Source organism: Oncorhynchus mykiss, chromosome 19 (genome assembly GCF_013265735.2).
Source record: "Oncorhynchus mykiss isolate Arlee chromosome 19, USDA_OmykA_1.1, whole genome shotgun sequence".
NCBI lineage: Eukaryota > Metazoa > Chordata > Actinopteri > Salmoniformes > Salmonidae > Oncorhynchus > Oncorhynchus mykiss.
In genome coordinates, this window is record NC_048583.1 from 42,526,328 (window position 1) to 42,539,384 (window position 13,057).

At 45.3% G+C, this 13,057-nt stretch overlaps 1 protein-coding gene across 3 annotated transcripts in view; it reads right to left on the reverse strand.

The window, feature by feature from the left end:
- The window catches only part of eml5 (EMAP like 5), a 67,512-nt gene that overhangs the window by 31,870 nt on the left and 22,585 nt on the right, over nucleotides 1–13,057 (reverse strand). For all 3 annotated transcript variants that reach the window (XM_021574374.2, XM_036954866.1, XM_036954865.1), the window contains exons 3-4: nucleotides 10,220–10,318; nucleotides 9,730–9,798 (exon numbers count right to left, since the gene is read on the reverse strand). In XM_021574374.2, the coding sequence (XP_021430049.1) occupies nucleotides 9,730–9,798; nucleotides 10,220–10,318 (168 nt within the window). The remainder of the gene's footprint in view (nucleotides 1–9,729; nucleotides 9,799–10,219; nucleotides 10,319–13,057) is intronic.

The following is a 13,057-nucleotide window of genomic DNA, read 5'->3' on the forward strand; positions in this document are numbered from 1 at the left end:
GTCGGCAGTGATGTCCTTGTCCCATTGCACACTAGCGACTCCTGTGGCGGGCCGGGCGCAGTGTACACTGACACGGTCACCAGGTGTACGGTGTTTCCTCCGACAAATTGGTGCGGCTGGCTTCTGGGTTGTGGGCATTGTGTCAAGAAGCAGTGCGGCTTGGTTGGGTTGTGTTTCGGAGGACGCATGGCTCTCGACCTTCGCCTCTCCAGAGTCTGTACGGGAGTTGCAGCTATGAGACAAGACTGTAACTACCAATTGGATACCATGAAATTGGGATGAAAAAGGGGTAAAAAAATTAAATAAAAAACTTACACTGAATGTTTCAATAACACTTTTAATAACACTGCTAGCTTAGTTTGGGTTAACTGTTTTGAGTTATAACCACAGATAGCAAATGAATTTCCATGTGTCCTAAGGCATTAATCCTACAAACAATGTGGCACAATGTCAATGAGATTTGAACCTATGATCTTCTGTTCTTTATCCATGGAATTAGTCCACTGCACCACCAGGATGGAGTGAGCTTGCCCTGTTTTTTTTTAACTCTTACAAAGCTGTTCATTTTAGTCTATTCAAACAGACCCCATTTCAAAGGAAAGAAGCACTCATTAAGATCAGGTGTGGCCAATTAGTGGGCGTGGCAAACACACCTGATAACGCTTAACAAGATAGATGATAAGAGTTTTGTTGATTCTGAGAACGGAATGTATATGTTCTCAATAACATTCTTAGAACGTTCTTTGAACGTTAGTAATGTTTTTTGTCTTTTTTATGGAAAGTTTTCTTAATGTTCTGAATACATGACTTTAAATAGAACCACGAGGAAACTTGGTGGAAATGTTATGCTGAAGTATTGAAATTCCCACAGGAGGATGTATAACGTTCTCTGAGCTATTTGAGAACCTTCGCAATGCCAAGCCTGTTGGAGAACATTCCTAGAACATTACCAAAAATACAATTAAATTTAACCATGTTTGAACTTTTAGGAAACGTTCTGATAATGTAATGAAATACCCAACAAAAATTACGTTATTTTGTCAAATTCCTTAAGTGTGCTGCGAATTTTCCAAAGCCAAGCAACAATTCTGCACCATTCCCAGAAAGTTGTGGGAAGGTTGTACAGTATGCAAAATAAACATAGGACAACCATGATCTCACCAAGCTCTAAGAAACATATGGTTCTCAGAATGTTATGTGTTAGCTGGGTATCACCTAATAGTGATAGACATACATGAAGGAGCTGCTTAATCAGGTATAGAGGCAAACTAATCATCTATCAACCAGACGTGTGCGTGTCTGCAAGTCCCAGGCACAGGGCTGCCAAGCAAGATCACAGTCAAAGCCAAATCAAATGACCTACTGATCGCAACATGATTTTAGCTAATGGTGGATCCTCTTGCTTCCCTCTTTTCTTTTGTGTTGAGGTGGAAGCGGCAGACGTAGTCCCAGAAATGATGTTTTCCTGGGATTGTAGTGAGGGGATTATTGGGGCTAAATCTCCTGGATGCATTGAGTGCTATAATCGCTGAGTGAGCACAGGGCTGCAGAGCAGATGTCACACGGTCCGCAGGGTAAAGGCTTGGGAATTATGTGGGATGATTGCTGGATTGCCTTGGCATCAGGAGATAGAGCGGGAGACAGACAAAGAGAGAGATTTAGAGAGAGAGGATTGCTTCGCTGCATAGGGGTTCTGGCGCAGGGTTGTGGGAGAGGGGTATATTATCACGAGGGGTGGGGGTGGGAGCACCTTCACATTACAGATAAGGTAGACAAATGCATATTATTCCAATGATAAACACATACTCAATTAAATGGAAAAGATATCATGAAAGCAGAAGTTCCCTGTAATATGATACTTATCTAAAGACAACAATTTGGTCTAAATTCCGTTTGGGGAAATAACATCCTCCATGAATCTAATACAGAGCACCAAGGCTTTGCAGAGATATGGGTGCTTTTTTATATAAGATCTGCTTGATGAAAAAAGTTGAAAAATAAGTATTCTTTAAACAGGATTGAGTGCAGCAGGAACACTAACCACGTTTTCATTGACAGTTTTTATGAGAGTAAAGATATATCGTCCATTTTTTTAAATCACGACAGGTGTAATGGAAACAGGAAGTTTCAGTACAATTTTATACATCTCGACCAATCATTTGTTCGTTCAACATGGTGGGATCATTTAGTGCTGGTAAAATTAATAATGCAAGAAATGGCGGTGGAAACATTGTCGTGACTTTACTTTCATTAATCTGATGACTGTTATTTATTGAATCAATTAACTATGTTTAATTGTTACCCAATTAAATTAATAATGTAACAATTAACTAATTAGGAATTTGGGGCACCACGAGAGCGGTTGTTTAAAGAGTTACCATCTCACGAATTAAACTCTAAAAGGTCTTTACCTAAAACAGTCAACATTTTAATCATAGCCTCTTATCATATCATCATTCTGAACAGTCTTAACCTCCTATATCTGCAAAAAACCCAGCCTTACTCATGATTCAGTACAACAGAAATTGGTTTAATTATTGATTCATTAGCTAACTAAATGATAACACAAGATAAACATACACACTTACTACATTAGGAAAATGTCCCTAGCAGACTGACACAACAGCTTGTTACAAAGAAGATGAAGAGGGAAGGAGAGAGAGAAAGAGACAGTTATCATTAATACATTTTAGGAACTACTACTACAGTAATTATATACTTTGCACACAAACCTCTGCCCGTTTGGAGTAAGAAATCATTAATGTATTTACGTGTGAATGCCTTCGTTGAACATTTTTTTCTCTGTCAGAACTAGGCCATCTTAGGAAGGGTGTTGGGCCTTTTTGCGGGAAGCTTATAAGGCTCTAATTGTCCCAAAAGGGGTCCCCCCACCCCCCTGGTCTAAATGTGAATGTATTTATTTGCCAATCCTTTTATGCACTCTGGTTGAAAGGGATGGTTCAGTCAGGCTGACATGCTCCCTGACCTCACTCAGAGTGTGGCTACTTACTATGCACAATTTATAGGAGACAATTTATCTCATGGCTCCTAAAATCACATTCCAATCTTAACAGAAATACTTTCATATTTTTTATATTTCATATTCAACACTTCGTACATGTAGTGTATATACTTTTCAAGTTAGTGTATTTCCCTTATAACATTTTTAATGACATCACAAAAAACGGCAGATCTCCTCTTCGTCTGAAGAGATGCAGCATGGTAAGTGTCCATACCTTTAATCAAAGAAAGCACTGAACACTGAATACAAAAATAACAAAAGAAACGTGAAGAAACGAAACCGAAACAGTACCGTGTGGCGACAAACACTGACACGGAAACAAACACCCACAAACCAACAGTGAAACCCAGGTTACCTAAGTATGATTCTCAATCAGAGACAACTAACGACACCTGCCTCTGATTGAGAACCATACTAGGCCGAAACAGAAACCAAACATAGAAAATCAAACATAGACTGCCCACCCCAAATCACGCCCTGACCACACCCAAAGGTGCAAAACCTGAACCTATAGGGGAGGGTCTGGTTGGGCGTCTGTCCTCGGTGGCGGCTTTGGCGCGGGACGTGGACCCCACTTCACCACAGTTTTTGTCCGCCTCCTCAACCGCCCCTGTGGCCTCTTATGAGCGGCGATCCTCACCGCCGACCTCCGACTGGGGACCCTAGCCATGGGTCCCAAATGGACGGGAGATTCCGGCAGCGCCGGACAGATTGGAGACTCCGGAAGCGCTGGACAGGCGGGAGACTCCGGCAGCGCCGGACAGGGGGGAGTCTCCAACGGCGCCGGACAGGCGGGAGACTCCGGCAGCTCCAGAGTGAAGGGCGATTCTGGCATCGCCTGGCTGACTGACGGCTCTGGCAGCTCCTGGCTGGCTGACGGCTCTGGCGGATCCTGGCTGACTGACGGCTCTGGCGGCTCCTGGCTGACTGGTGGCTCTGGCGGCTCCTGGCTGGCGGCTCTGGCGGCTCCTGGCTGGCTGACGGCTCTGACGGCTCCTGGCTGACTGGCGGCTCTGGCTGGCTCCTGGCTGACTGGCGGCTCTGGCGGCTCAGGACAGACTGGCGGCTCAGGACAGACTGGCGGCTCTTGCGGCTCAGGACAGACGGGAGACTCTGGCGGCTCAGGACAGACGGGAGACTCTGGCGGCTCAGGACAGACGGGAGACTCTGGCGGCTCAGGACAGACGGGAGACTCTGGCGGCTCAGGACAGACGGGAGACTCTGGCGGCTCAGGACAGACGGGAGACTCTGGCGGCTCAGGACAGACGGGAGACTCTGGCGGCTCAGGACAGACGGGAGACTCTGGCGGCTCAGGGCAGACGGGAGACTCTGGCGGCTCAGGACAGACGGGAGACTCTGGCGGCTCAGGACAGACGGGAGACTCTGGCGGCTCAGGACAGACGGGAGACTCTTGCGGCTCAGGACAGATGGGAGACTCTGGCGGCTCAGGACAGACGGGAGCACCTGTAGGCAGAAGACGGAGAGACAGCCTGGTGCAGGGGGCTGCCACCGGAGGGATGGTGCGTGGAGGTGGCACTGGGTTGACCGGACCGTGCAGGCGCACTGGAGCTCTTGAGCACCGAGCCTGCCCAACCTTACCTGGTCGAATGCTCCCGGTAGCCAGGCCAGTGCGACGAGGTGGAATAGTCCGCACTGGGCTGTGCTGGCGAACCTGGGCCACCATGCGTAAGGCTGGTGCCATGTATGCCGGCCCGAGGAGAAGCACTGGAGATCAGATGCGTAAAGCCGGCTTCATGGCACCTGGCTCGATGCCCACTCTAGCCCGGCCGATACGAGGAGCTGGAATGTACCGCACCGGGCTATGATAACGCACTGGGGAGACTGTGCGCTCCACCACATAACACAGTGCCTGCCCAGTCCCTCTCTCTCTCCGGTAAGCACGGGAAGTTGGCGCAGGTCTCCTACCTGGCTTCGCCACACTCCCCGTGTGCCCCCCCCAAGAAATGTTTGGGTCTGCCTCTCGGGCTTCCAGCCGCTCTGCCGTGCTAGCTCCTCATAATGCCGCCTCTCTGCTTTTGCTGCCTCCAGCTCTGCTTTGGGGCGACGATATTCCACTGGCTGTTTCCAGGGTCCTTACCGTCCAGAATCTCCTCCCAAGTCCAGTTCTCCAGGTATCGCTGCCTCTCCTGCTGCTGCTGCTGCTGCTGCTGCTGCCTGTGACCACACTGCTTGGTCCTTGGTTGGTGGGTGTTTCTGTAATGGCAGATCTCCTCTTCATCTGAAGAGGAGTAAGGATCGGACCAAGATGCAGCGTGGTAAGTGTCCATAACTTTAATCAAAGAAAGCACTGAACACTGAATACAAAAATAACAAAAGAAACGTGAAGAAACGAAATCGAAACAGTACCGTGTGGCGACAAACACTGACACGGAAACAAACACCCACAAACCAACAGTGAAACCCAGGCTACCTAAGTATGATTCTCAATCAGAGACAACTAACGACACCTGCCTCTGATTGAGAAACATACTAGGCCGAAACAGAAACCAAACATAGAAAAACAAACATAGACTGCCCACCCCAACTCACGCCCTGACCATACTAAATAAAGACAAAACAAAGGAAATAAAGGTCAGAACGTGACATCGCCTCTGACCATTCCCCACATTCTCTGTTAGGAATATTTTTCCAGTATTCGCTTTAGAACGTGTTAAGAGTTTCAGTGGAAAAAGTCTCTGGAGATAAAGGAACATTGCTGTGTTAATTTGGAGAGGGTTGTTCTCTGAATCTCCTCTCCTTTAAATTATGACAGGGTGTGAGCTGTCAACCTCCACCAGCTCCGTCCTCCCCTCCCCTCTGTGGGTGAGAGATGATCCGGTTACTGTCATCCATTGCCAAGCTGATCTGACCCATTCGGATCCTCACAGGACAGTCATGACAATGTCTTTATGCGCAAATGTCCATATAATAACCATCATATTGAAGTAAAATTGGAGTCACGCGATGATGATATGGTGTGTGGTCCTCCCACTACTACTCAGAAAAGCATGCAGTTTATTAGGCTATATGAAATAAGTTATGATGAACTTGACAGGGTGCTGAAAGTGCACGGTGATGAGCTTGATGCTCCATTCCAATAAATATTGAGGGTCTTATTCTGGTGACCGATGTCCAAACTAGCCTACCAGCACAGACTATACCCGCACTGTATCTACCAGCTGTTGGCTAGAATGCATGTGCCAAGTCCAGAGTATGCACATTTGCTATTTAACGCAACAGCTTTTGTGACAAAAGTATCGGTAGAGTTGATAAACTTTGAACATTACCTTTTTATTCGGAACATGAAAACTTAAGCGAAAATCTACATTTTGTGTTCACTACATCATCACGCACTGATTTTTATCCACAACAAGTCTGTTTGGTGGAAACACACCACTAGTGGGAAAATACACATATTATCTTTATGCAGACTGTTTTATATTCACATGACAATCTTGCCAATTGGATGGAAACCTAGCTACTGAAAGGGTATGTCCACACTGCCAAGTATAAGAGACACTGCTGAATTCTCCTTTAAAAATACTACATTTTTCCTCCTCTGCAAACAACATCCAGGACATCTATATCAGGAGGTGTGGTAGGAAGGCACGGAAAATCGTTGAAGACTCCAACCACCCAAGCCACAGACTATTCTTTCTGCTTCCGCACGGCAAGCGGTACCGGTGCATCATGTCTGGCACAAACAGTCTCTTGAACAGATTCTATTCCCAAGCAATAAGACTCATAAATAGCTAACGACATAGCTACACGGAGTTAACCTTGTATCCTCATTGACCTTTTTTTGTCTCTATGCACACTCACATGGCCCTAGTAGCCCCCCCCCCCCCCCCCCCCCCCCACACACACACACACACACACTCACTCCATCATCTTCTCACTCACAAATAACATACACATACATTTATACTGACTCTACACACCCACTCACTTACAAGCTTACTCTGTTTATCTTATATCCTGATGCCTAGTCACCTTACCCCTATACATATCTACCTCCATCACTCCAGTAAAAACATTTTTTTACATACAGTACCAGTCAAAAGTTTGGACACACCTACAGTTGAAGTCGGTTTACATACAACTTAGCCTCACACTTTTTCCTCCAAACATAATGATGGTCATTATGGCCAAACAGGTCTATTTTTGTTTCATCAGACCAGAGGACATTTCTCCAAAAAGTATGATCTTTGTCCCCATGTGCAGTTGCAAACCGTAGTATGGCTTTTTTTGTGGCGATTTTGGAGCAGTGGCTTCTTCCTTGCTGAGTGGACTTTCAGGTTATGTCGATATAGTACTCATTTTACTGTGGATATAGATACTTTTGTACCTGTTTCCTCCAGCATCTTCACAAGGTCCTTTGCTGTTGTTCTGGGATTGATGTGCACTTTTCGCACCAATGTATGTTCATCTCTAGGAGACAGAGCGCGTCTTCTCCTGAGCGGTATGATGGCTGTATGGTCCCATGGTGTTTATACTTCTGTACTATTGTTTGTACAGATGAACTTGGAAAGGAGTTTGGAAATTGCTCCCAAGGATGAACCAGACTTGTGGAGGTCTACAATTTTTATTCTGAGGTCTTGGCTGATTTCTTTCGATTTTCCCATGATGTCAAGCAAAGAGGCACTGAGTTTGAAGGTAGTCCTTGAAATACATCCACAGGTACACCTCCAATTGACTCAAATTATGTCAATTAGCCTATCCGAAACTTCTAAAGCCATGACATCATTTTCTGGAATTTTCCAAGCTGTTTAAAGGTACAGCCAACTTAATGTAAACTTGTAAACTTCTGACCCACTGGTATTGTTATAAGTGAAATAATCTGTATGTAAACAATTGTTGTAAAAATGACTTGTGTCATGCACAAAGTACATGTCCTAACCAACTTGCCAAAACTATAGTTTGTTAACAAGAAATTTGTGGAGTGGTAGAAAAACAAGTTTTAATGACTCCAACCTAAGTGTATGTAAACTTCTGACTTCAACTGTGCTCATTTAAGGTTTTTCCGTTATTTTTTCTATTTTCTACATTGTAGAATAATAGTGAAGACATCAAAACTATGAAATAACACATATGGAATCATGTAGTAACCATAAAAGTGTTAAACAAATGAAAACATATTTTATATTTTAGATACTGCAAAGTAGTCACCCTTTGCCTCGATGGCACATTTGCACACTCTTGGCATTCTCTCAACCAGCTTCATGAGGAATTATTTTCCAACAGTCTTGGATGAGTTCTCACATATGTTGAGCACTTATTGGTTGCTTTTCCTTCACTCTGCGGTTCAACTCATCCCAAACCATTTCAATTGGGTTGAGGTTGGGTGATTGTGGAGGCCAGGTCATCTGATGCAGAACTCCATCATTCTCCTTCTTGGTCAAATAGCCCTTACACATCCTGGAGGTGTGTTAGGTCATTGTCGTGTTGAAAAACACATGATAGTCCCACAAACCAGATGGGATGGCGTATTGCTGCAGAATGCTGTGGTAGCCATGCTGGTTAAGTGTGCCTTGAATTCTAAATAAATCACTGACAGTTTCACCAGCAAAACATCCCCACAACATCACACTTCCTCCTCCATGCTTGACGTGGGAACCACACATGCAGAGATCATCCGTTCATGTACTCTGCTTCTCACAACGACACAGCGTTTGGAATCAAAAATCTCAGATTTGGCTCATCAGACCAAAGCACAGATTTCCACCGATCTAATGTCCATTGCTTGTGTTTCTTGGCCCAAGCGAGTCTCTTCTTATTATTGGACTCTATGAAGCATTTATTTGGGCTGCAATTGCTGAGGCTGGAACTCTAGTGAAGTAATCCTCTGCTGTAGAGGTAACTCTGGGTCTTCCTTTCCTGTGGCATGAGAGCCAGTTTCATCATAGTGCTTGTTGGTTTTTGCAACTGCACTTGAAGAAACTTTAAAAGTTCTTGAAATGTTCCACATTGACTGACCTTCATGTCTTAAAGTAATGATGGACTGTCATTTCTCTTTGCTTATTTGAGCTGTAGCCATAATATGGACATGGTCTTTCACCAAATAGGGCTATCTTCAGTATACCACCCATACTTTGTCACAACGCAACTGATTGGCTCTAACACATGAAGAATTAAACAAATTCCACAAATTAACATTTAAGGCGCACCTGTTAATTAAAATGCATTCCTGGCAACTACCTCATGAAGTTAGTTGAGAGAATGCCAAGAGTGTGCAAAGCTGTCATCAAGGCAAAGGGTAGCTACTTTGAAGAGCCTTAAATATAAAATTACGCTTTTTTGTTAACTACATGATTCCATATGTGTTATTTCATAGTTTTGATGTCTTCACCATTATTTTACAATGTAGAAAATAGTAAAAATAAAGAAAAACCCTTTAATGAGTAGCTGTGTCCAAACTTTTGACCGGTACTGTATATCTCTTGTAAGGCTTTGATATTATCACTGCGATAAAGCAAAGAAGGCCAAGAGGAAAGGAGCGCATTTCCATTAAATTCTCTACAGAACTTTCTGAAACATTATGGTAACCAGACACAAGACATCATACCTTTTCAAAAGAATAGTCTATGATGGACACCATATCTGTGCGTGCTAAACATCCAACATATTGTAGATTCTAACACACTTTGATAGCTTGAGGGCCTTCAGTAAGCTAGTTTTGTAAGGTATGAACTTGATTTAAACAGTACCTTGATATGTTTGACACCACAGCTAACAAGCTTGCTTGGCTGGTACAAGTCCCAGGATATGTCAAATATCTGTCGAAAAGATCACATAGTAAGTTTACCTTTGTACAATTAAATGCATAACATACGGTGCAACAAATACTTTACAATATCCGAATGTCATCTTCAATTAGCATCATTGTACAAGATCTAACACAAACACTTCAGGTGTGTTAGTGTGTGTAGGGATGTATCTTTGCGTATGTTGGCTGAATAAAAAGACAGCTGCATACATTTAATCTTTTGAACATTTGATTTCATTAGCTTAGTGTCTCCTCAGCCATTGTCGGGAATGCTAATGATCAATCAGGCCTAACTTGTTTATGTGCGTCTCCTTTGGGCTCATCCTCCTTCCTGCTCCATCCTTGCGGCATTTCTAGCTACAGTAATTGAGGAGATCGATCTGGGCTTGGTAGCCTGAGACAGAGAGGGGAGGATGGTGTAGTATAGTTACCCTGTCAGTGTGGCCAGGAGCTGCTGCTAGCACCTTGCCCCTCCTCCAGTCCCACACACAGATTGTGTTTTTGGAGTCCAGACCCACTGACACCAAACACTGTAAATGAAAAATAATTTTATGAAACAGAATGTATGGTACAGAACACAGCCTACTCTAAACAACACTATTTTACTTGACACTCATATGACTCATGACTACAATAAAAGAAAATATAACATTGGCTGTATACAGTAAAGGTTTCCATGCCTCTGGCTCTGGATAGGAGCTCATCTGTATGATTCTGCTGGAAGAGGCTCCTATAGCCCAGTGAGTAGGCAGCAGCAGCAGGAGAGGGGATGCTTACGGAAATCCATCTCTACTCTGCTGCACCTTGCTCTGTTTGGTGGTGGGAGGAAACTTTGATCTGCCAATGAATCAACGTTTGGGCAATTCCACATGAGGGGATGAGAAGTGTTTGAGAATACTGTATTTTAATGAAGGGTAAAGCTTCACCCCATGATGAAACCTTGTGAAACTGTGGGTATTCATTCAGCAAAGAAGGGTGAGATTATCTGGATCAAAAAGTTTGCATGTGTCACACCCTAATCTGTTTCACCTGTCTTGTATTTGTCTCCACCCCCCACCAAGTGTCTCCTATTTTCCGCATTATCCTGTGTATTTACACCTGCGTTTTCTGTCTGTCACCAGTTTGTCTTGTTTTGTCAGGTCTTACCAGCGTGTTTCTTCATTTCTCTAGGTCTTGTTTTCTAGTCTTCCCGGTTACGACCTTTCTGCTTGCCCTGACCCTGAGCCTGCCTGACGTTTTGTCCTTTTTTTTTACTCTGCCTACGAACCTCTGCCTGCCCTCAACCTGCATTTTTGCCTGCCCCATTTGATAAAATAAATATTCTGAGTACCGAACCAGCCGCCTCCTGTGTCTGCATCTGGGTCATAACCTGAGTCGTGATGGTATGAACTGACCATGACTAACCCAGCAGACTTCGACTAGCTCCGCAACACTGTCTGCCTGCAAGGAGCCACCATTGGAAGACACGAGGAGCTACTTCAGAACCTTTTGGAAGGACTCCATTCCTTGGTGGAACGCCATAACCAGGGTTTCAACTCATTACTGGAGTAATTCCGCAGACTATCTATCTAGCAAGCCACAACAGAAACCTCCCGGACACTCAGTAACACTGCTACCAGCTTTGCTTTTCCCCAGCCTAACCCAGCTTCCAGAAGAACTCCGCATACCACGTTCGGAGCGCTATGTTGGGGATCCTGGGACCTGCCGGGCGCATCTCTCCCAGCGCTCCCTCATCTTTGAGCTGCAGCCCTCTTCATTTCCTTAAGACCGTTCAAACATAGAGTATCTCATAATGCTGATGTCTGGAAGGGAGCAACAATCCACCGTTTGCATTCGTCTGGAGGATTTCGTAGCGGAGGTGAGAAAGGTGTTAGATTCTCCGGTGTCTGGGATAGAGGCAGCTCGGAAGCTACTTCAACTATGTCAAGACTTCTGTAGTGTGGCAGACTACGCAGTAGACTTTTGCACGTTGGCAGCCAAGAGTGCCTGGAACCCGGATTCCCTGGTCGGCACCTTCCTTCATGTATTATCGGAGGAAATTAAAGATTGCAGTTCTGGAGTTATGCATGGACCTCGACTCCCTCATAGCCTTGACCATGAGGATCGATGGGCACCTACGGGAACGCAGGAGGGAGAGGAGGTCTGTTTCTCCCTTGCCTCCGAACAACCCTGGAAGTCCTCGACTCCTGCATTCCTGAGAGAATCTGAAGTCACCCGAGTTCCCTCGGGAATCATCGGGGACTGGTGACTCGTCTCTTCCAGAGCCCATGCAGCTGGGCAGGGCTAGATTGTCTCCTAATGAACATTTACGCAGGCTGAGCTCCAACAGTTGCTTGTATTGTGGTATTACAGCACATTATATATCCACCTGTCCAGTAAAGGAACAGGCTCATCAGTAGGTACAAGTACGCTGGTGAACAATACTGGGAGTCTCCAAACTCCTATTACTCATACTCCTCTTCATGCTATCCTGCTAAATCTCTCCGGGTGCTCATTGACTCTGGGGCTGATGAGAGCTTCATGGACGCTACCCTGGTATCTGAGCTGGGTATCTCCACATAACCCCCTTCTATTCCCATGGACGCCAGAGCATTGAACGGACGCTCCATTGGCAGAGGCACTCACAGTACGGTTCCCATTAACCTGCGTGTGTCGGTCAATCACAGTGAGTCCATACAGTTTCTACTAATTGAATCTCCTCATGTTCCTGTGGTTTTGGGATTTTCATGGCTCCAGAGGCACAACCCCTTGATCAACTGGGCTACTAGTTCTATCCTGGGTTGGTGCCAGTTCTGCCATGCACACTGCCTTAAGGCGGCACAGCTTGCCCAGGGACGTCCTCCTGCAGGCTTGGGAAAAGCCTTGGATCTCTACGCTGTTCCCGCAGAGTACCAGGACCTCCGGGAGGTTTTCTACAAGACTCACGCCACATCACTTCCGCTGCATCGTCCCTATGATTGCGCCATTGATCTCCTCCTGGGCACCACACTGCCTCGGGGGCGGCTTTATTCCCTGTCTGGGAATAAGGCCATAGAGGACTACATTTGAGGACTCTGGCTGCAGGGTTCTTCTTTGTGGAAAAAAGGACTAAACCCTGTATCGACTATCGGGGCCTCAATGACATCACGGTAAAAAAAATCTATCACTCCTCTCTTCAGCATTCGAGCCTCTCCAGGGGGTGAACATCTTTTTGATGTTGGACCTTTGGAATGCCTACCACCTAGTTTGGATTCGGGAAGAGACGAGTGGAAGACAGCCTTCAACACTAC